This window comes from Chelonoidis abingdonii, chromosome 12 (genome assembly GCF_003597395.2).
Source record: "Chelonoidis abingdonii isolate Lonesome George chromosome 12, CheloAbing_2.0, whole genome shotgun sequence".
Classification (NCBI taxonomy): domain Eukaryota; kingdom Metazoa; phylum Chordata; order Testudines; family Testudinidae; genus Chelonoidis; species Chelonoidis abingdonii.
In genome coordinates this window covers 6957640-6981460 of record NC_133780.1, presented here as the reverse complement: position 1 = coordinate 6981460, position 23821 = coordinate 6957640, and the positions used below count along the sequence as shown (strand labels likewise).

The following is a 23821-nucleotide window of genomic DNA, read 5'->3' as shown; positions in this document are numbered from 1 at the left end:
ATTTCTCCTTCACTGGCCCGTCTTTTCCTCTGCCTGGTTCTCTTAGTCACATGCTTCCACCGTCCACTTTCCTCACCCAGCAGTCCCTCCTCAGAATTCTTTGGTCCTGCTTCCATCTGCACAAGATGCTGATCATCATGCCTTCCCTACTCGCCTGCTGACAAAATCTTTTTATTATGGCTAGGGACCTCAAAAGCTGAAAGTGGCCTGGGCCTCTCTGGACCGCCTCTCTCTCCGTCGCATGCACATACATAATCGAAAAAAATCACAGCTGGATCAAAAAAGAAGTGATTGACTTAAAATCAGTATTTTAAAAAATACATTTTGAATTTCTATTTTTTTGCCATTTGGTTTCTGACCCCTGAGTGTGCACTCAGGTCAGAATCTTAAACTTTCCCCTGCAACCACAAAAACTAGAAATTTATTTTTACTTTAAATGAAATCTGAGATTCTCACAAACCCATAACTAGAGCATTAGGACTTACACAAAATTACGAAATATCATGAGACTTAAAATAAAAACCACAAAAACTTATGAGAGTCGACAACAATGCAGTTGGTCAAAAATGTTTAAACAAAAATGATTTTTTTCAATAGAAAATGGTTCTTAGACATTTTTTGGAAAAAATGATTTTTTCCTATTTTAATTTTTCTGATTTTTCAATGAAATGATGCTAAATGAAAAAAATTCAAATTGATTCAAAATGAGAAACCATAATCAAATGGAATAAAAACATTTTATTCACCCATCCCTTATCCTGTCTCAAAGGAGAAAAGGGAGCAAAAATGAAAACTGGAGAAAAGAAAAACTAAACTCTAATTTTTTGTTCAATATGTGATTAAAATTTGAAAAATAAGCAAATTGTTTAAAACAGAACAAAAACATAATTTCACAACAATACTGCCATTTTTAAATAGCTGCACTCCTATAGGTTTCTTCATGATATTGCCCCTTGAATGGCTTTTCACACAGAGGAGATAATCTGTTACACAATGTATAAATTTTCCTTTTTCAGTATGGCCTGAAGTCCCTATTCAGTGACACTCTTGAAGATAGGATCAGCTTTAGGCACATACTTAATTCCCACTGAGGTCAGAAGAAGAAAAGCAGGCAGTTTTCTGTTTTGATTGATTCTGAGCATAATTTTATTTTTTACAAGAATGAGGGGATTCACCCTCCATCAGCGCCGTAACAAGGGCAAGGCAAGTGAGGCACTTGCCTTGGGTGCACAAAGCTGAGGGGCGCAAGGGCTCACCTCCACTCCACCTCCACCTCCTCCCCTGAATGCTCCGCCCTGCTCTGCTTCTCTGTGCCCTCCCCCAGCTTCACGCGAATCAGCTGTTCGCACGGGAAACTTGGGAGGGTGGGAGAAGCAACCGGCGATACGCTCAGGCCCAGGGAGGTGGAGGCGGAGTGGAGGTGAGCTGGGGCAGGGAGCACCTGTCATAAGTAGAGAGGTAAAGGGTGAACAAAGGGGGAACCAAACACCTGACCAGAGGACCAATCAGAGACCTGGGATTTTTTTTAAAGTCTGGGAGGGAACTGAAACTTCTCTGTGTCTTTTTGTTTTCCTCGGCTGTGAGTAAACAAGCTTTTCTTCTAACTCCATCCTATTTCAAATATTCTACTAAAAATCTGTGAGTACAAAAGGAAACAAAGTCATCGGCTGTCATGTGCTTTGATTTGTATTTGTGTTGATTGCTGGATTGATTTGAATTGGCTATTTTTTAAATCAAACTGGTTATTCATATTTTCTTATAAGCAAGAGCCTGTACTGATCTTTTAATGCAGTATTATTGTTCTGTATTTTCTTTCTTTTTATATAAAGTTTTCTTTTTAAAACTTGTGGAAGTTTCTTTCCTAGTGAGGCAAAGGGGAGAGGAATCTTTGTGCCCAAGAGCTCTGTTACAGCTGTGACAGGCTAAAGGGGGGGGGAGGGAAAAGCCCATGCTCTGTGGGTTATTGTCCTATTGTCCCCAGGGCGGGAACAGGCTACGGGGAAAGAGAGAAAGAATCACTTCAGTTTCCCTGTGTTTGAAGCTGTCTCTTTGGAGAGAAAGGAGACAAGGTTTTCTTGGTATTGTGATGTAAAGGAGATTGCATCAATTCCCTCAGGTGGCTCAGAGCAGGACACCGGAGAGAGGGAGAGAGGGAAGGGAGGGGGATTTTTCCCTTACCAGTAGACTCAGACTTCTCAGTCATGGGGGGTCTTCCCAAAAGAAGTTGGGGAGGCCAAAGAGGGGGTCCCCCAAGGAGTATTTGGGGAACTCAGGCTGATAGGAGCCTAAATCTTATCTGGTGGCAGCGAAGTAAAATCCAAGCTGGTAGTGAGCTTGGGGGAGTTTCAGGTAAGCACCCAGGTTTTGGACGCTAAAGTCCAGATTTGGGACAGGAGGCTTTACCACATGGAGGCAGCGGTTATGGGAAGTACGAATCCAGAAGCCAGCAGCTACATTAATTTTCTTTTTTCCTGCTAGGGATTAGCAGGGAGAAGGGGTTGGTTTTAAAAGCAGCCAGATAGGAAGTTTTTCTGCCTGCTTTTGGCTGTTTGCATTTTTAGCAGAGTCATTAAGAGGGCCATTAAGGGTCGTTGGTTAAACAATAGCACTCCCTTTGAGAGTGGAATTCCAGCAAACGCACACAGGTAAATACACTGGCTTTGTTGGTTAGATTGCCTATCCAAGAGAGCCAGAGGCAGCCACAAGTTGCTAGGCAGATCTCCAGAGACAGAAAGCCAGCAATTCAGGCAACAAACACCAGAGGGCACCACAACACAAGAAAACAGGAACCATGACTTCCAAGGACGAACAAACGAAAATCTTGAACACAAACGAAATATGGAAAAAAAACTTCATGATCTGAAATTAAACAAAGGAGATGGAACTAAAGAAAAGGAGGACAAATCAAACTGGAGACACAACAGAGATAAGAGCCAAAAGGCGATCACAAAAGCAACATTCAAGAAAGAGAGCTGCTCTCCCAATAAAACAACAGAGGAGGAGGCAAGCCCACAGAGACCAGATAGAATCGAGAGGGAGAACACTGCAAGAATGGAAAAACAACAAAAAGAAAGTGAAGAGAGGGAAAAACAGAGAAAGCATGAACTGGAAGTAGAACAGGCTAAGCATCAGACCCCAGCAAATCCTACCCCTCTGGCGCCAGTGGTGGAGGGTGGGAGAAGCAACCGGTGATGCGCTCAGGCCCAGGGAGATGGAGGCGGAGTGGAGGTGAGCTGGGGCAGGGAGCACCACCTAGGAAATAAACGCAAAACCCCTGTTCAAATCATTTCTCCCCCTCCCCTCTCCTGGCCGGAGGTGGGGGGGGCAATGAACCTGGGTTTCCCATATCCCAGGCAAGTGTGCGAACCACTGGGATAAAAGTTATAACTTTGTAGCAGGACCTCTCCCTCCTTTCCCTGTGTTGTGTGCAGCATAGCAGAAGACTAACTCGTTCCCCCAGGAAAACACCTGAGGCAGTGGGCTCCCATTCCTGGACTGATAGGCAGAGGTAGGCACCCCCGAGCAGTCCAGACTTATGGTACATTTACACGCACAGCGCTGCAGCGGGGAAGCTGTACCAATGCAATGGTGCCACTGCAGCAGGTCTGGTGAAGACACCAGGAGCAACAGACGCTAACTAAAAGTGGGGTGGCCACTGACGTTTGAATCATGACCTAGCCCCCATTGCCACTCCTTCTCCCCAGGGCCCTGCCTTCGCACCGTCCTTATGCAACCCTGTGACGGGGTTGATCGGCCCCGCACTAGTACCTCAGGGGTTAACCGTTTCTTCCTAGCAGAGGAAGCCACGCCCCTGAGGCTCTGCTGGGCGTGCTCCAGCTGGAGAGAGCAGTATAAAGGCCTGCAGAGCTGCTCAGTCTGGGTGACTGCAGGAGGGCTAGGAAGCACACTGCCAGCTCCTGAAGTGAGACAGCCTTTGCTCCAAGACCTGGAGGCCAGCCAGACTGGGATACACCCTGACATCCAGATGGAGTACATCATAGAAGAGGAGCAGACTGGAGGACTTGGAATTTATGGTAGGAAGTTACCCAGGGGAACTTTAGAGGGAAATGGTGTTAAAGTCACACTGGGGCTTGGCATGTTTTGTGTGGATCCCTGCTGAGCTGGTGGCAAGGGGCATTCACACTGGCTGGGTCCTGGCCACTGGTCTGGGGTCTCTGCATTTTAATTTAATTTTAAATGAAGCTTCTTAAACATTTTTAAAACCTTATTTACTTTTACATACAACAATAGTTTAGTTATATAGTATAGACTTATAGAAAGAGACCTTCTAAAAATGTTAAAGTGTATTTACTGGCATGTGAAACTTTAAATCAGAGTGAATAAATGAAGACCTGGCACAGCACTTCTGAAAGTTGCCAATCTCTGGTGTAGATATAACCTTAGACACTTCTGTTCAAGATGGGTGGGGCTTAGGACACACCCCTGTTGTGAGCATCTCCCATTGGCTCGTTTAGATGGCTCCCCACCTAGCATGCTGGCTCTCCTGGATGGCATTTTAAGGCATCTGCCTGTCTGTTTGTACAGGGAGACTAGGCGCCTAAGCCAGGTTTTATGGGTCACAGTGTTTCTTCTTGTGATGTTCTAGGCACCTAAAAGTTAGGTGTGGTGATGCTCAGCATTGCAAAGCCTATGTGTCTTCATGGATCCCATCCCCAGTCATTTAAATTACAAGCTCATAGAAGACAAAGTCACAGCCCTGTCTGAGGGTGGGGTGTCTCCCTTTAAATCCCATCTTTTAGCTCATGGCTACCCTAAGAGAAAGGGTGTTCCCCTCCCCTCCCCCAAATGCGATAACAAACACAAGGCAGTGATCTAACTATACAGTCCTAATGGACATGAGGCAAGAGCTGTTTTCACCTCAGTGTAGCTAATCAAGGAGACCATTAACTCTCCCAAACACCTGCCAGCCCCCAGAATTCTTGACCAGTTACACTGAGGTGAAACCATCATTTGCCTTGTCTACACACGGATTGTACAATGAGAGAAACACCTGCATCCTAGTGAGGACAAACCCATGGAGACTGTCTCTGGGAGCAGGTCCCATCCCATGAAACCCCCCCATGAACACCACAGCAACTGCTGATGTTCACTTTTCTTCTGCCCAACATATTTCATATCTCTTTGGCCACCTTTGAATAAATTCAACACCTCTGGAAACAAAAGAGGAGAGTCAGCACCATGTATTCAGCCCCTCTCCACAGATTGACACGGCTATAGACAGCACAAGGGACAAAGCACAGACTGGATAGCAACATATCACAGTAAAACCCAAGCTCTCATCAGAGGGACATGCCGGTATATTCCCTTCTGGTGCTGGGGGACACACAAAAATAGGGAAGTAAATTTCACAACTCTGCTCCTGACAACTGCATCTGGAAAACTCAAAAGGAACAAATCAGAATTGTCTTTCCTGCTTTATTTACTGTCAATACCCATCAGAGTGAAAAGGAGCCAAGAAGCAGCTTCAATACCCACAACAACGGAAAACAGACCCACAGGTTTTTAGAACAGTTTTTAATGACACTAAAATGCAACACAGTCAAGGAAGTAACATATGAAATTAATGAGTTACAGTCGCACCTTCAGTGATGCTTTATAAATCTCCGTCCCTCTTGTGTTCCCTTTTCTTCTCCCTTCTTGTTCATACTGTTCATTATCACTAACCATTTTCCTAGCCCTCATTTCCCGTCCCTGTTTATTTCTGTGTCCCTTTCACTCTCCTCTGATCCCTGTCACAGATCATTCCCCTTCATGTTCTCCATTCTTTCCCCTGACTTTATCCCTTCCTTTCTCGCTGCCTCTGGTTCATTTCCCCTCTTCAGAGTGTTTTCCTTTAATTGTTTTTATATTTAATTTTCACCCTTTTTCCAGGATTCTGTTTTACGTTATCTTTTCCTTGTGTATCTGTTCCCTCTGGTTCAGCCCAGTCTGCCCCCACCCCCCTGCAACCCGTGACTCTTGCAGTGTTGCCAAACCCAGAACTTAAAAATCATGAGTCACAACCAAAAAACACAAAACTGACCCCCCCCCCCCAAAACATGAGGACTCAAAACAATATATAATATATCTTGGTTTATCATCTGAATTTAGGACTCTCCCTGACCATCCCCTGTGGGTTTGACAGTTAGTGTTGCTGGCTCTCGAGTAGTTACAGGGGATGACTTGGGCCTCAGCGGCAGGAGCTCTGGCTGTGTGTCTCCCCCAGCACCAATGAGATCTAATTGCACAGATCTGTACAAAATGCTCCCTGCTGCTGCAAAGCTTCCAGTTTCTCCCCACCCCACCCCTCCTCCAAAAATCCTGAATGATTCATTCTGTATCCCTGTGTGACAGATTTATGTTACCAATCTGCCTGAGGCTTCAGGTGATCAGGCTGAGACAGCAGGATCATTAGGGGAGGAGATGAAGGAGCACACAAAGTGATTAAGTTTTAAAGTTTTATTAACCAAACAACAGAGGTGAGTGATGTGGGGCATACCCAGCACTCAGGGAATGAAGAAAGCATTAATGCCTGAGCCCTAACCCACTTTCATACTCACATATGCACAACTCAAGGCTGGCCAAGTCTGGGTGTAACATAAGAGGGGGGAAGGGTGGATGAGAGTTCTGTTCTGTGCACAGGCCATCTAGGGTCTGCTGTCGATCTCCTACTTACTTCAGCTCTTGGGATGTTTTTAAGCCCTGGGTTCTTCTGTAGAGTGTTTCATCCAAGGACCCCCATACTCCGTGCTCTCTGTACTAATCCAAACCAGCCTTCTGCGGCTCCCTTAGTTTCCCCAAAACACACCAGCTTCAGGGATGCGAGACTGTTGTTTTCCAGCTTGCTGATCTTCAAAATCTCACTAGTTTTTGCAACCCCTGCAGTTCTGTTCAGCTCAATTCACTTTTCTCATGGCTGGCCAGGATTGAGATACAGGCTTCCAGCTTTTTGGCAGCAGTCTGTTTGGGTGCCTTGGCCTAGGGCTGAAGCCAGCTTCTTATCTTCAGACCTAGCTGGAGCGTTGAGTTAACGCATTCCCTTCTCCCTTCTTCTCTCTTCAGCCTCTTGCAACCGCAAAGGAACCTTTCACTGCACACTCACACCTTCAATCCTTCCCTAAATATCTTTCAATGCATGTAAAAGCATTAGCAATATACAATGCTAATCTGCCTCTCCAGAGGACCCTGTGGGGGGCACTATATTATGACACCTGCCACCCCTACCTCTGCCTGTCTCCAGCCCAGCTGTTAGTGCTGCCCCCCCCATGGGGCAAAGAGATGAGGAGCCAGGAGCTGGGTAGATGGGAGTCTACAGTCAGAAACTGGGGTCAGTAAGGCTAGAGAGCCTGATTTCCGGTTCCCCAGTGGGATAGTCTCTTCCTTCCGCCCCCCTCATGTCACAGGGACACAGACTGAGCTGGGTGTGTCTGCCCCACACCCAGAACAAGGGTCGGATTCTCTCCTCCTTGAATGAGCCTGGTGGGAAAGTGAAGATCGGGGCCTCATGACCAGCATCGATAAATGTCACCTGGCCCCACTCACAGTCCAGACAAACCCGGATCCTGCTGGGGACCCGGCTCAACAGGGTGGGTTCAGGGGTGGTGAGAACCTGGCACTGATTGTCCTGTCGCTCCACAGCCCAAATCCCATCCTCAGGGCAACACCTGATCTCTCCCTTTCTTCTCATAGACTCTCTGGCCACCCCCACAGCCCAGTATTTCCCATCCCCCACCTCTACCTCCCAATAATGTCTCCCAGAGGTGAATCCCTCACAGCCCAGTACACAGGCTCTAGAATCAAATCTCTCAGGGTTGTCGGGCAGATCCTGCCATGTGTCTCCGCATCTCACACGTTTCCGATCCTCAGACAGGATGAGTTCAGGATAAGCCGTGTCTGGATCCAGAGTCACGTTCACTGGGGGGAGAGAGAATGAGTGTTAGGGGCAGAGGTTGGTCCTGGGGGAGGGTTTGATGGTGTCAGTGACAGAATCTGCCCCAGCTGGAGAGTGGCTCAGGGAATCTCCTTCCTCCAGGCTGTGCTGTGCCAGGCCTGCATAAAGAGTCCTAGACACCATTTGATCCTTCCCCCACTGGGATGGGTAGCAGGTGGAATCCTCCCTCAGGGAGGCTATTCCTGGCCCTGCCTCTTCTGCCTGAGGTCCTACCAGCAGCTGGAGCCCTGAGCCCCCCCCCACACACACAGCCAGGGGAGCCCTGTGGTGGCCTGAGCTCCCCCAGCCACACCTTCCCTCCTGAGACCAAGCCACCCAGCAGGAAAGGTGCTTGTCTCTTCCCAAAGAACCTGAGTTTTGATGTGCCCCATGCAGGTTCTGGGGCAGCTGAGGAGGTTAAAAGTGCTCCTCAGCTTCCCGTGTTCATCAGTACTCTCCCTGGAGATTGCCTGCTCTGCTGCCCCAGAACATGCACGGCACATAGTAATAAGCAAAAGCTCCCCACTGTAGAAACCTTCCAAAACCTGCAACCGGGCATCTAGCATCCATGGGATTATACTTGCCATCTATGCCCACCAATAGTCAAAAACTGCTGACTAGATTCAACTGAGAGCCCATTGTTTTTGTTCAGGGATTATCAAAGTTGAATCACCCATAAGAAGCCCTAGGGGCTAAGCCTTAGTCCAGGTGAGGGGACAGTGCTGCAGCAAAAGACAAGGCAGAGGTTGTACAAGCACTGAGGTTCCCTGCTACCCAGTGAAATCACTAGGTTAAGTGCTGGAATCTCAGAACAGGGCATGGCAAAAGCAGGAGCAGAGAAAGCAGTTGTGGGCTGAGGCAGACTACTGCAGCAGCAGAGAGCCAGCTGCAGAGGCACATGGCAGCAGAGACATTGCTTGATGCCCTCCTCCTCCTCCTCCTCCAGGTGTGGGAGATGAACCCATGTGAATGCACCTCTGAACTCTGGGTGGATTTTGCTGACCAAGAACAACCAATGGTGTGTGGGGTGCAGTGCATGGAAAGGGGAGTGGAATGCTAAAGCAACATTCGTTTGCTGGACTTTTGCACCCTAAGGTTGGAAACTGAGGCAAAGGACACTGCCCAGTGCACTGTGGGGTGGGTGTTTGCTTCTGTTTACAGGCTTTGTAATTGTGTTTTCCCAAATTAATGCTCAGTTCCTTTTCCCTCTTATGCAAAAGTTTTTTCTTTCATTACACACAGACTCAGTGCTTGTATGGGGAAGTACTGGCTCTCAGGATGTCTACTCAGCACAGAAACCCATAGCTAGACCCTGTCAGCTGACTCGGGCTGCAGGAGTATCTCAATGCTGCGTAGGCTTCTGGGCTCAGGATGCAGCCTGAGCTCTAGGACACTGACTCAGCGCTTGCAAGTAAGAAGGATCACCTCTTAGAGCACCTTGGGTAGTGTTTAGTTTTCTCACGTTATTGGGGCTCAAACCAGTTCTGTGTCCTCTTCTTAAGAGGAATCCCTAGATATTTCTGCCACCACCACCTAGCAGAAGAGTTACAATCTTATGACATCCTTTAAAATGTAGGATGCTGGTGAGGAATTCCCTGAACTATCAGGTCCAAACACACTGCTACAGTGAAGGAAGAGGTGACACATTTTCACGTGAGGTGAGATCAGAACATTGACAAAATACTAACTTTACCTTCTTCTAGAGATGCCACAAGTCTTCTCCACCCTAAAACCAACCAGATAAACAAAGATGAGAAAAGTATCGGAGGGGTAGTCAAGTTAGTCTGTATCCACAAAAACAAGGAGTCCAGTGGCACCTTAAAGGCTAACAGATTTATTTGGGGCATAAGCTTTTGTGGGTAAAGACCCACTTCTTCAGATGAGATGAGAAAAGTAATCTGAACGCATGCTCTATGTACAGGATTCAACGTTGTATAAACCGACGCATTGAGAAAATTGGAAGTTACAAATTCTACCAGAAGTGTACAACAAAATAAACAAACAGAACTACACAGACATTATGAGCATTGCTGTCTGGTTGTTTCATATTCTAAACTAATCCCTTTTCCTGTAGAATTATTCCTACTAAGTTATAATCAGACTTTAGCTGCAAACACACTACATGTACACTGCAAAAACCAAACAAGCAAAAGACCCTATTTAAGGCGTGTTCCTGCTTTTACTGAAATCAATTACGTATCTTCCAGTGAATTCTGTGGGAAGAGGAATTCTTCTAAAAAATGTACAAGAATGAAGAAAAGAAGGTTTCTTATGTTAGCAAATGCTCAAATGTTCTTTCTTTGATTAACAGTCATATAACCATGCCCTCCACAATTCTTCATATATCTTTACCAGAAGAGTATATTCATCACGTTACTTCATTACATTTTCAGAACTAAAATTAAGGCCGAGCTACTGTTTCTATTCAAAATATCAGTATTTTTTAATTCTTCAAAATGTTATTTCAAGTTACCTTTTGGTTTTAGAATTTTCAAGTTCAATCTGAGACCCCTTATTATTATGTTATACTATAAACATGACAACAAAAACATACACGGGGAAAAAGAACGTTATAAGGACACAACTTTGTTCAAAAGGGTTTACACATAGAAAGAAGGAGAATGACACTTACTAAGTTCTGCTGCATGTTTCTCTAAAAAACAAAACAAAAATGGATCAATTATTAGTAGATGGGCTTCTCTTTCCAGGGATATACATTCAGGGTGGGATTTTCAAAACTGCCTAAGTTACTGAGGGGCAGAAGTTCCAGTGACCCCTATGTCACTTAAGCATCCTTGGAAATCCTACTTGTAAAGGATTATATACATGATGGCTGAGATTCACCTATGATGTGCAGGCTAATACAAGGCCCTCTGTACCATTCAGTGCCTACATAGGCAGCAGGCTGTGTGCTGTGGGTCAAGTGTCAGAGCCACGACGCACATTGCAGCATGTCACAGGAGGAGACTACGTTGGCCCCAGATATTATAGAACGACTGAGACTTTGATGCGTACCACAAAGGCAAAAAGGTTTAGTTTAGTTTTCTCCTTCTCTGTCTATAGCATTGGTCTGAGTCAGTACTAACATTCAGTGCCCAAAGCTCTTTAACACAAACTTAAGGCTGATGGTATCTTGTGCATTCAAGAACATCAATTTCAGCAAAACTGAACCTTTGGAAAAGTGGGGAATACAGAGTAAAGGTACAAGCCTGAACATACAACCTGAACTCTGCTCCCATTAAGTGACACTTCAGTACACCCAAAACAGCTAGACTCACATACTGCCTGTTCCCCGTACTGAACAGAAGCTACCCCCCCACCACCCCTACACTGAACCACCTCACCTATTCCACAGAAAACAACACCTCTGCTCAATTTTACAGCTGCTTCAACCCTATGTGCATTATGCCAGCTGACATTATCGTTTCATTTACCTTCATTAAATTCACAAACCGCATCATCACCTCCCAGCTATTGACAATCCTCCACTGCAAGAAGACCCTGTGCCCTCCTGTAGACACAATCATCCAACACAGCACTGAAATGAGGCATGTTAGATCTCACCAAGCACATATGCACCTCTTTTCTTTGATCACACATATTGGAACATAAGAACAGCCATACTGGGTCACACCAAAGGTCCATCTAGCCCAGGATCCTGTCTTCCGACAGTGGATGGTGCCAGATGCTTCAGAGGGAATGAACAGCACAGGGTAATTTATTAAGTGAGTTATCCCATCATCCTGTCCCAGCTTCTAGCCATCAGAGGTTTAGGGACATCTGGAGCATGGGGTTGCATCCCTGACTATCTTGGCTAATAGCCACTGAGGGACCCATCCTCCGTTAAGTTATCTAATTATTTTTTCAACCCAGTTTTCCTTTGGACTTAACATCTTCTGGCAACAAATTCCTCAGGTTGACTGGGCATTGTGTGAAGAAATACTTCCTTGCATTTGTTTTAAACCTGCTGCCTATTAATTTCACTGAGTGACTCCTGGGACAGTTCAGGTTGGAAAAGAGATGACTAAGGTGGGATATGATAAAGGTCTATAAAATCATAACTGTTGTGGAGAAGGGGAATCTCCCTTACATCCTCTGCAGTGAAGATGGATGCAAATAACTCATTTAGATTCTCTGCAATGGCCTTGTCGTCTTTGAGTGCTTCTTTATCACCTCGGTTGTCCAGAGGCCCCACTGACTGTTTGGCCACCTGTTTTTGCATCTTTGGCTAGTTGCTCTTCAAATTCTTTCTTGGCCTGCCTAATTATCCTTTTACACTGGACTTGCCAGAGTTTCTGTTCCTTTCTATTTTCCTCAGGAAGATCTGACTTCCAGTTTTTAAAGGACATATTTTGCCTCTAACCACCTCATTTACTCTGTCTAATCTGTTATTTGGGGTACACAAATACACACAAAAGGGTCAAGGAGAGTGGCTCATCCCTCTTCCTCTTCTCCCCAGGGGCACAGTCCATGCAGTTCACCTCAGATCACAATCACAGCTCTGCCAAGCTGCTCCCATGGATCCCCTCCACCCTTCAGTACAGCTGCACCTAACAGTGAATGCAGCTAGTGTGCATGCAGATAATTTCAAGTGGCTATTGCCAGCACCAGAGGGGGCAGAGTAAAGGTCACTGGGGCAAACACCTCAATTCTGTATTCCCTATTTTTCCAACTTGTCATGCCGGAATGGTACAAGATACCAGAAGGCAACTGCATTAAGAAAGGTGTTTTAGTCAGTGAATTTAATCCCCTTTCCATAGCCACTTCTTCCCTCACTGCAGCTCCAAATCTCGTTCCCTTGCTCCTCTGCTCCCTAATTCCCACTCCTCTTCAATGAGCATTTACACATGGAATTTATTTTCTTTTTCAAAAATATCAGAACAACCTCTACGTATCTGCTGTACTCAGATTACATTTTCCTCAAAATAAAAACCCCTATTATAGTAAGGCACCTTCCCATTTCTATCCATGATCAGATTTAAATTCACAAGGCCTAGGTGAGTACTCAGCTGTTAGAGCCAAAACAGCTTATGTTGAGCCGCACAACCTCTGAGTCAGAGCTTCCTTTCAGTGCTCTAGGACTGTCTCTCGGCAGGTGCTCAGTATAATTCATTTGGCTCCTGAGCATTAGGCTATACAGAGAGCTAAGCCTTTTTCAACTTTGTTCTGCCAAAGTGAGCTAAGCAGGCATCTCACCCATTGTCACAAGAAATGGCTTTGGAGCCCAAGCAGCCTGACTCCAGGAGAGGGGGTTGTGGATGTGGCCAGCAAGCAGAGCTAGTCACCTCCCTGCAGCCTGGGCTTAGGCACCAAACTCTGTGAGAAGGGCGGGGCTTAGGACACACCCCTCTGCAATTGGCTTTTATGGATCTCATTCTAATGTGCATCTCTCTCCACATCACGGTGGTGTTCCAGTGATTTTCCTAGGCATCTAAAAGTTTGGTGTTGTGATGTTCAGTGTTGGAACACCCAAGTCCCTTTGTGGGTCTGGACTTGTGGAAATTAGTTTAGCTCTATTGATTTCAATAGCATGATTTTGGTTTATACCAGCAGATCATCTGACCTAAGAGGTCATTTCTGTACAAAGCCCCCTTTTCTGTTGTTGCTCGTAAGGTTTTCTTGTCACCCTCTGATGTGCACTTTCCTCATATTCAGGCTTATCCTATTTTAAAAAATGTTACATTGAATAGTAAATCTAATAGAACAGGAAAACAACACCACTATCACCACCGTGCTATGGGGATACAACTGTGTACAAAAAATTGACTTATGGGAAGAGGAAGAATGAGACTTACCGAATGGCTGTGATTTCTTTTCCTCATTCAAGAACACATTTATTTACTTACCCTACTGGCTATTCCACAGGGAGCACCAATGTAGCATGTGGGTGCACTGCACTTTATTAGCAAAACCTGATTTTAAGTATATCTATCAGGCTTTGCAGCGTCATGTGAGAAGTGAGACCAGAGACAGACATAAGCGACCCCAGAGAACTGGGAGACAGGATGCAGAAAACACAGCTTTGATCTGGGTCTCTCTGGTTCAGCCCCATTGCCCAATTTTCTCCTTCTTCCAATTCCGTCCCCACTCCATACAAGGAAATGTCATGGTCTGTTGCATTAGGGCAAGACTGTATCTTGCACAACACCCCGACACAAGGGAGTAAGGGGGAAATTAAACTCCTTAGTCCCATGCCTGGGCTCCCTGGATCCTTGCTGTGTGCATTGGATTGGGGGAGGCTCTGCTGGCACAATACGCACCACTGCAAAGGTGGGTGGTGAATGGACAAAGAGCAGCGGACAGTGGACTGAGCTTTCATTCCACCCTACAATGCTGCAGTCAAGTACTGGGGGAGATGTTCTCTGTGCCTGGAGCCAGTGCAGATTACTACCCTCCCCCTCTAGACCAAAGGGAAACCTTAGTAACATTTCCTTCCCTGTGCTGCTGGTGGTGGTGCTGTCAGATGCTTTCCATCAGACCTGGCCCAGTGTCATATCTTTCACTGTACTAATTTCTTTGAAGAAAATCTCTTGTGACTTGCACTATATTTCCTGTTACCTTTGATCCAGAAGAGATAAGCACTAAGGGCAAAGGAACCGAGCAAAACCATCAGGATCACGCTCAGAGCCACCATCCAGGGATTCACCCTTGGGAAAAAGGGATCTGAAAAACAAAATCCCAGAGGGACTCATATTACTCTGTAAGCAGGGACAAAAATCAAATAACTCCATTTCATATAAAACCCCCATAGGACTTGTCTAAAATAAAGGCACTGCATAAAACACAGGAAACTGATGTTAAAAATGACTCCAACCAAGACAGCCATCAAATTTGTACATCGATATAGAAGTGAACCCTGCTTGATTTGCAATGACAGGCAGCATTCTCCCGTCCCTTGGGCAGTGGGATGGGATTTGTGAGACTTGAGTTTTGGTTCAAGATTTGCTGGTGACCTGCTGTGTGACCCTGGAAAAGTCCTTTCCTCTCTGCGGCTCCATTTCCTCTCCAGCCTTTTTAGTGTCTTGATTATTTAGACATTTTTTCTTTGTAGCAGGAACCGACTCTCACTTTTTTTTTTTGCAGTGCTCAGCACAGCAGCGCTACAAACTCACGTGAGGCATCTAACGTAATACTGCTGCTAGCAATAGTAGCAATCACGAGTCGGAGTGCTGCAGGGTTAAAGTCATTGATCAGAGTGGTGTTATGCCAGGGGAGAACAAGGCTATCAATGCTAAAGAACACAGAAATTGCCAGGTTGAAAATTTGCTTGTCAATCCACTATCTCCCCCTAAATCTTTCAATGAATCGTAAACACAATTCATCTAAACTTACTGTGCAGGAAACTACTGTGATCCTCCTGTTTAAACCTCAGATCTAAATCTCACCCATCTTCCTATACAACATCTCCCGGGTCTGATCTTTTCCCTCTGCCCACACTTCCCAAACTCTGGTCTAAATCTTGATCATCCCACATCTTCACTGCTGTGATCTCCTCCTCCCAGGCCTCAGTGCTCCCCTCCAAATCAAATTGATGCAAAATATCTCCGCTAAGATGTCATCACTCTGACTATATTATTGGCCTCTTTAAATCCCTCCATTGGCTCCCGTCTTCCAATGCATCAGACACAAATTTCTTGTCCTCTCTTACAAAACCCTCCAGGTTAGCCCCACTCCAGTACATCACCACCAGATTGATTCCCTGTTTACTTCACCAGTGAGGCCAACTTCCAATTCTCTGCTTCTTCAACAAGGTATTTTGTGCTTTCACCCCAACCGCCCCTTAAGAATGGGGAAATCTCCAGTTAAAATCTATAAAGCCAATATCTTGTCCTGCTTTTGGTTTCTCCTCAAAAGTCATCTCAGCAATGATGCAACCTGAGAATGGCTAGGCAGGTGGTGAGCTGTGATCATCACTATTTGCAGTCAAGGATTTATGAAATGATAGATGGTGATGGTGATATCTTGGTCCCACTGAACTCAATAAAAGTTTTGCCATTGACTTCAATGTGCCAAGGATTTCCATGGGGGGTGAGCCTCGCAACAGAGTCAAGTGCTGTTCCCTCACCCCAAAATGGTCAATAGATTATCTAACAATCAGGAATCTTTTGTAAGAGTGGGGAGCATGTTTGGCTGTTTGTCTACTGTGCCTTCCTTTTACGGTTCACTCAAATACAGTTATAGTATTAGAATGAGAGATTCAAAATCTCTAGAATCAAAGAAAGCAAATGGAACATAACACATTCTTCAGACAGGTCAATACTCTCATCATTTCTGGTAGAGAAGTAAAGTAACTAGATTGGTTTGATTACTCTTCAGCCTATACAGTATGGGTGGGTGTGACACTCCATATCCCCATAGTCACCACTGTCATAAAATTATGAAAAGTTTTGTACAAAGTATGCCTCGTAAGGTACTATTCTAAGTCTTGATCTGTTGAACTTAATAACTTTACATACAAAGACAATATATACAACCCAATAAGATATTAAAGTTTTGCTATATGTGTGTTACTGAAAGATGTTGTAAAGTTGGAAACATCCACAAATGGCCTTTCAAATACAATGAAGAAGCTAGACAGTGCTAATGGCCCACCAGCTAAGACAATGGAAAAGGCTTATCCTCAACTGTGTATGCTTCAGACAGATTATGGATGATGGCTGCTATGACTCATCAAGCATTTGGGGGCATACAAGCAGACCACATGATACTGAACTCCATTTTGGTACCTGTATTTTTCCACAAACTGGGCTAGGAAACAAAGGGGCTCTCATCACGTGGAAAGACTATAAAAGATGGGATGTGACATCACCAAGGTCCTCACTCACTCTGCAAATCAACACTGGAGGAACAAAGATTGAACTAGGGAAAGTGCTGATCCCAGACTAAAAAGATTTCTAGCCTGTGTACGGAAACCTGATGGTACTATTGACACTGCTTGATTCAAATCCTGTGTAATATATTAGGCTTAGATTGTGTTTTTATTTGCTAGGTGATCTACTCTGATCTCTTTGCTATCACTTCCTATCACTTAAAATCTATCTTTCTGTAGTTAATAAATCTACTTATATTGTACCTAAAACAGTGTGGTATGAGTGAAGTGTTTGGGAAAAATCTCAGCTCAGTTAAAGGTTTTGTGCATATTGCTTTCCGCATAGTGGTATGGGCAAACTGGGTAATTTTTTTTTCTGGGTTTAATTTCCTAGGTAACCTGATTTGTTCTGTTTGCTATCACTTACAATCGCTTAAAAATCTCTCTGTAGTTAATAAACTTGTTTTATGTTTTATCTTAACCAGTGTGTTTTTGATTGAAGAATTTGGGAAAAATCTTAGCTTGGTTAACAAAGGCTGTTGCATATCTTCCCCGATGTGAATTTATAACATTGTAGGCCTGACAAACCCTAGTACCTCAAAGTTATACTGACAAACCTGGCACTTACACACATGATATAGTTAGGCAAGTTTGGAACTGGCATAAGTAGTACACGAGAAAAAGTAAGACAGTTTTGCCAGTATAGTGGTCCCAGACTAAGAAGGTTTGCCAGTAAGAAATCTGGCAAACTTCCTAGTGTAGACAAGGCTGAACATTGTGAGTGCACAAGATTCCTATTCAACCCAATTCAAGGATACATTTTGGGGTGGTGGGGAGAGGAATATTCACACCAATTAACTAATTGTGTGGCTGTGTGTGGTTTAAAGTACCACATTAAAGCGCTGCCGTGTCTTAGTTGGAAGTTTGAAACACATCCTATCAGTGAGGTTGACAGAAGATACGGCCTGCTGGTCCAGACCGAAAGGTCCTCTACTCCAGACGGTGTCCGTCTTCAGACAGTGGCCATACCAGGCTTGCGATCTCAGATTTTTTTCGTGTGCTGTTCTGTGTGTTGATGGTACGACCTGATATATAAAAATAGAATTCCTTTCTAGGCTGAGGCGGGTGTTCCTGACCAAACAGGAAGTTCTGATTTGAATTTTCTGTTAGATACGATAGAAGTTTCTGTTTTAACAGTCCGTTGGGCTTCTCGGAGATATTGTCAGAGGGATGAAGGTGGCTGTCCCTGAGATCTCTCCACAGCACTTTGGGCTCTGGGTACCATCCAGCTGATCAGACACACTAGCACCCTCGGATCCCTCCTATCCTGTAATCCTCAACAAAGATATGAGGAGAGAGAACCGAAGCTAGAGACAATGAATAAATCCATGTTGATTTAGGCACATTTTGCAGCCTTGAGGATAAGAATTTTAAACTTCCCCTTTATCCCATCCTCCATGGATTCAGGAAACTATATGAACAAGGATTATAATTATTTGCTGGATGTGGAGGGAAACCTTCCCTCAGTATTTTTCATCCGGATCACAAGAGCAGAACAGCTTTTCTGATTACATGAACCCCTTTAATTGATAATTTAGTTTTATCAGATTTAAAAAAAAAGAAGAGAAAAATAAACCGTTGTATTTTCAAATGTACCTTCAGGTGAAAGTCTCCTCTCTGATCATAATCATTCTAAGTCTACTTGACCCGCGCAAATACAATATCGAGCAGAAGGGGGAGAATTTCTGGACATCCTCGAGCATGAAGCTTTGAACTGCTCGTGATTGGGAAAATCAGTGGGGACTAGCCTGTCGACAGGATCAATGCTCTCTCCTCAAAGTTTGAGGTAGCTCAACAGAATGAAGGTGATACAGAGTGTCCCGGGCTGGCAGATACTAGGTTCTATTTTTCAGATGTGGAGTATCTAGTGCCCACAGATATTGAATGGCATTCCTGGCCAGCATGGATATGACTAGTTGTGTATAACTAATTCCAATTTCAAGTGAAGACTGCGCGGTTTGTCCACTTATAAAGGTCTGTCCCATCATATTAGTGTTGGAAGGGTACTTTCATATAGGGTGATTACCTCAGGAAACTAAAATTTAGTCCTGGGCATTAGATTATACTGTGTGAAAACAGGAAATCGGATGTTGGGTGTTTGTTATTTCTCTATTTTACTCTCTTCCTCCATACCCTGAAAGTGACAAAATAGTTAGATGACTATTGATGAAGAAGGCACAATAATTCAAGCGCCCTTTCTCCAATTGTCTTCACGTTTGGTACAAGAATTCTGCCTCAGCAACAGATCATGGATAAAATATTCAAAATTCTTTGACTTAGGAACTTAGATCCCATTTTCAAAAGTGACACACTAGAGTTCCTGTGAGGAAATGAATGAGGACTGTCTACTTTTTTTTTTAATTTAAATTAGGTTTGTGAACATTAACTGTTACAGAATAATTATTATGAAATAATTGTGTCCACATGGCTGTCTTTTACCCATTTTCCTTTGAATTAGCATATAAACAGAGCAGAGACATTTTGGAATAGGCAGTCAGCGTTCTGGGTTGCCCTGCTGCCAGGCTTTATGCATTCTGTGATTTCTGTCCTGGTGCACTGAGATACCTACCAGAAGCCACCAGAATTCTGTAATTTGAGGTCACAGTAGCAAATTCTCATGAATTCTCTTCACACCTCATGTGATTCTTCCAGTTTTTGTGAGTCAGTACAATTTTCAAACTGCTGTCAGCCAGCACTGCGGGAATATGCTGCGTGCCATTGTCCAGGCATTCATTAACAGACAGAGGTTGTTGCACATGTATATGCGATCACATAACCCGGTGCCTCTGGGAGTCTGACACCAAGCTACTGCACCAATTTCGGATGAGAGGAGGAGAAGGAGGAAGCAACTTAGGTAACTGTAGAAAAAAATATTTCTTGGAGCAGCTTTGCTTGACTGAGCACTGCGTTGTGAGCTCAGGAAGTCAGCACTGACTGGTAGGAAAGGCTCATGGTGTGGTCCTAGGATGACCAGCAATGGAAGCAGAATGGCCGGATGACAAGGAGCACTTTCCTAGAGATCTGTGCAGAGCTCACCCTGCAGCTGCAGCAGCATCACACCAACATGAGAGGTCACCTCTGTGTGGAGAAGCACGTGGCCATCACCACCTGGAATGTCTCCATCCCTGATTGGTGAGTTACTGACTGGTAGCAACTTGGTGTTGCTAGCTCAGCCATCAGGGCTGTTGCTATGGAGGCATGCACTGCTATAAAGAAGGTGCTGATGGCACAGGTCATAAAGCCTGGCCATGCACAGGGGATTTGTATGGCTTTTAAAGTGGATTATCCAATTTGCATTAACTGGGCATTTATATTGGAAGAAGATTTGCATCATGTGGACACAGCCCATCTTTATTAAAAAGCATTGCAGTTAGTGCAAAATAAACCCCAGGATTGACGAGTCCTTCAAATCACTCAGAGCCATCCCAGAGAGAAATACAGACACAAGATACTGACCTGCCACCTTTAGATCCAGTAGTGCTTCTTCATAAAAGATACCATCTAGAACTAAACAGTGGTACTGTCCTTCATCAGAGGGTCTGATACTGAAAATTCTCAAGGCAACACTCCCATTAAGCAGACCATCTTTCAAAAGCTCTGTCCTCCCCTGAAATTCTGGCATCTGCAGCCCATACTGGTCCTTTCCATCACTATAGTGATGAACAAATGGGGAGATCTGGGACCGGAACCACGTCACCTGCATCTTCTCAGCACTCATCCTAGGGGACAGGTGACATGGTAACACAATCTCTTCACCCACAATGGCAGTGACAGGGTGGTCAGGTCCAACCACTTTAAATTGTGCTGTGGAATGTACCAAGAGACAAAGAAAATAAACTCAGAGAGAAGATCATGTACATTTAGTCGGTGGTATACACAAGACAGGTCCAGTTTTATGTATTTTATATTTCATGGAGCTATTTCATAGATTCAAAGGCCAAAAGGGACCATTGTGATCCCCTGGTCTGACCTGAATAACACAAGCCATAGCACTAGCCTTCCCTCACCGGGAATCTAATCCAGACTATAGCAATGACAGCACCAAATACTGATCACTAGAACACCAGGGAGAAGTGCTCTGTGAATGAACACTCTGTGTTATAGATTTACATATGGATTTTTCAAACAAAATGTGCAGTTGTTATTCACATATATAGATAAATAAATGTGGACATATTCTCAGTGCTCATCCTGGGTAGCGGGATAGCAAAATATATGATCATTGACAAGGTCAGTGACAGCATGCTCAGGTCTAATCATTGTGCACTGTGTTGTTAAAGGTACCAGAACCAGGGCTGGCCCTACATCAAATCATGCCCCAGGAAAGAAACATCTTCAGCACCCCACCCCGTTTGTTAAATCTTTGAATACCTTATTTTTTTAACCACATTTGTAGCTCATTTCATGACTTTAATGCACAATTTATCTCTGTCTCATAAGATGATAAATTTGCATGCTAGGATCTGTAAAACTTTTAGAAACTTTTTAGTTTTAAGAATAACCGAAAAGTACTAACATCAAGAAACTGAACTATGCACCAACACTGGGTGGACAAGTATTAAATAATGTTACAGTATGTGGCAGACTTAGAATGTTAATAGGGCCAGATTTAGGGGCATTTTACTTCAAACATTCTATTTTCTCTTTGATTGCTATCAACAAAAACAGCACCCTTAGCCTGGCAGCCCGAAGCCCAGCTCCCCAGGCAGTCACCTGTCCCTAAATCTGGCCCTGACCAGGACACAAAAGAAAAGTAATTCAAAGAGAAAAAATATTTTATATCTACCCCCTCAGTTCTGCTGCCCCTGGCAGTGCCGTGCTCTGCATAGAGAGTAGGATTAGGCCTGGTAAACTAGGGAAAGAAAGTGGCTGGGGACCTGATCCCAATCCTGCTGACGTCAATGGAAAGAATCCCAGTGATTTCAATGGGATTTGGATCAGCACCTCAGGGCCTTGCCAGCTTTCGGTGCTCAGTTTTGCAATGTGGGAATCTCATTATCACCTGAGGACTAGTTGGCAGCTCTTGCAGGCTGTCACCTCCTGTTTCCTTATCTGTGCTCTTCAAACAGAAATCTGTGACCCTAGCGCTGGGATCTGCTCTGGCTCTCAGTATATTTCTGGTGCAATTCAAGGTGTCTGGTTTTTGACACATGAAGCGCTAAATGGTTTAGTACCAGGCTACCACCTCTCTCCTCGTGTGCTACAATGGTGGCGGACAGCAGCTGGGATGCTCAATCTTACAGTCCTGCTGGTTTTAGTGGGAGAAGAATGGTGGTGGGAAGCTTTCAGTGAAGGACCTTCAGCTCTGTAACATCCCATTGGGCTGATACATTTAGAGTCCATTCTCTGTCAGGAAGGGAATGGCTGGAGGAGGATGTAATTGAGATAAGGTGTGTTGGGGTGTTATTAGTCCTGAAGCCTTAGGGAGGTGTTTTTAAAACAAACCAAACAAAACCAACCAAACTGCTATTGGTCCATTCACCTTTGTATTTGCAACTAAAGAGAGAGTGATGGGCTCTTTTTATCAATATAAAACCTAATCATTTTAATGTTTTAGGTTTGTATTACTCCGCAGTAAAAAAGTGTCCATCCAATGAGCTGGGCCTTCTTGGCAATCTTTATAATATACATATATGAACAAACAGACTGCGAATTATCCCCAGGTCAGATCAAATAGTCCAGCACCAACAGGAACCACAGCTAAAAAACAACGAGTAAGGCGCTGTTCCCGCTCTGTGCTTACATTTATACACTGGGATTACTTCCATTGACTTCACTGGGACTGCTCACAGTGCATAAAGTTCAGCCCAGTTGTAAGGCACTGCAGGCCTAGGGCCTAAACAAAAACCTCTAGGAGTCAGCAGAGGCCGTGAGGATTCCTACCTGGTTCCAACTTGTGAACATAAACAATTATAAAATAAATAATAAGACCAGGTAGAGAGGAGCCAAATCCAGAGCTCTGGCAGAACGAGAGAACCGTCATCTTCACTGAAACGTCATCTACAATAGGAAGAGTAAAGAGAACACAACAACAGTATAACTTCATGAGTAGGCTGCAGTGATTAGGACAAGCGGGATATTAGAGTTTGAGGAATAGAAGATTGCAAAGGACCCATTAAATAAAAATAGGGATAAATGCATTGTTATGTGAACCCATTTGCATATTATGCAGTGACACCAGTCGTCCCACAGTCTGCACGAAAAAGAGCAGATCAGTGTAAAATGAGATTAATGTCCCATGACCCCCTGCAAAAAACAAAAAAAAAAGAAGAGAGAGAGAGAGAGAATGAACGAACTCCTCTGAATATGAATTAAGAGAATTAAGGGCAGGATTTTGAAAATCACTGAGCACTGACCTAATTGTGCCCCACTGAAGTCAACGGGAAAACTTGAAATGACTAACAGGGGCAGCAAGGTTAGACCAATACTGAGACGTTTTAATAATCTGACCCTAAAATCATAGGTGTTCGGAGATTTCTGTTTTGTAATTAAAACAACAGCTTTAGAATTTTCTCTTCACAACAATCCTATAACCACCCCCCACCCTCCCCCGGACACAGTTTTTCTGTTCCCATCATGGGAAATAATAAGCCAGTGTAATAGGTAAAGTTGACTATGCTGTACATAAAATGCAGCAGATGGGAAACAGAACATTTATGACATTTTGTTTTTATCACCATAGCGTGTAGGCACCAGTCACTGATCAGGACCCCATTGACTGAGGCACTGTACAAAACATGTAACAAAATCCAGATCTCTGCCCAGGTAGGAGATCCTCTTGCTCATGGAGCTCTATTCTTCCACCTGGACAAAAAAATACATGTGGGGTTTTTTTTTTGAAGTTGCCTTTTGGTATCTGAGATTCTAGGTCACACTCAGGTCATATTCTCAAGCTTTTTTCTGCAATCACAAGGACTAGAAACTTTCTTTAAAAATTAAAACTGAAATTCTCTCAATCACAGGACAAGAACAGTTGGGGTTTTAAGGAAAATATCAAATATTTCAAGACATGATAAAATTAT

General features: G+C 44.2%; 2 protein-coding genes and 1 pseudogene across 2 annotated transcripts in view; all 3 read right to left on the bottom strand.

Annotated features, from left to right (window-relative positions):
• Window positions 1–23821, bottom strand: part of LOC116825936 (butyrophilin subfamily 1 member A1-like) — a 93829-nt gene that overhangs the window by 68424 nt on the left and 1584 nt on the right.
• On the bottom strand, window positions 6456–14601 carry LOC142047648 (butyrophilin subfamily 2 member A2-like). Its single transcript, XM_075071673.1, has 4 exons — window positions 14489–14601; window positions 10563–10583; window positions 9624–9656; window positions 6456–7914 (listed from the first exon to the last, which is right to left on the bottom strand). Exons 1-4 carry the CDS (start codon window positions 14562–14564, stop codon window positions 7316–7318), a joined length of 729 nt encoding a protein of 242 aa, XP_074927774.1. The 5' UTR covers window positions 14565–14601; the 3' UTR covers window positions 6456–7315.
• LOC142047611 (butyrophilin subfamily 1 member A1-like) lies at window positions 17621–22791 on the bottom strand (annotated as a pseudogene).

What these genes read in the sequence shown, in the direction of transcription:
- LOC142047648 (XM_075071673.1), bottom strand. Translation starts at nt 14,564, where the DNA reads ATGGTGGCTCTGAGCGTGATCCTGATGGTTTTGCTCGGTTCCTTTGCC. An exon ending in TTATCTCTTCTGGATCAAAG is followed by an intron (nt 10,584 to 14,488) that starts GTAACAGGAAAT and finishes TTTGTTTTTTAG; the next exon opens with AGAAACATGCAGCAGAACTT. An exon ending in GAAACATGCAGCAGAACTTA is followed by an intron (nt 9,657 to 10,562) that starts GTAAGTGTCATT and finishes GGTTGGTTTTAG; the next exon opens with GGTGGAGAAGACTTGTGGCA.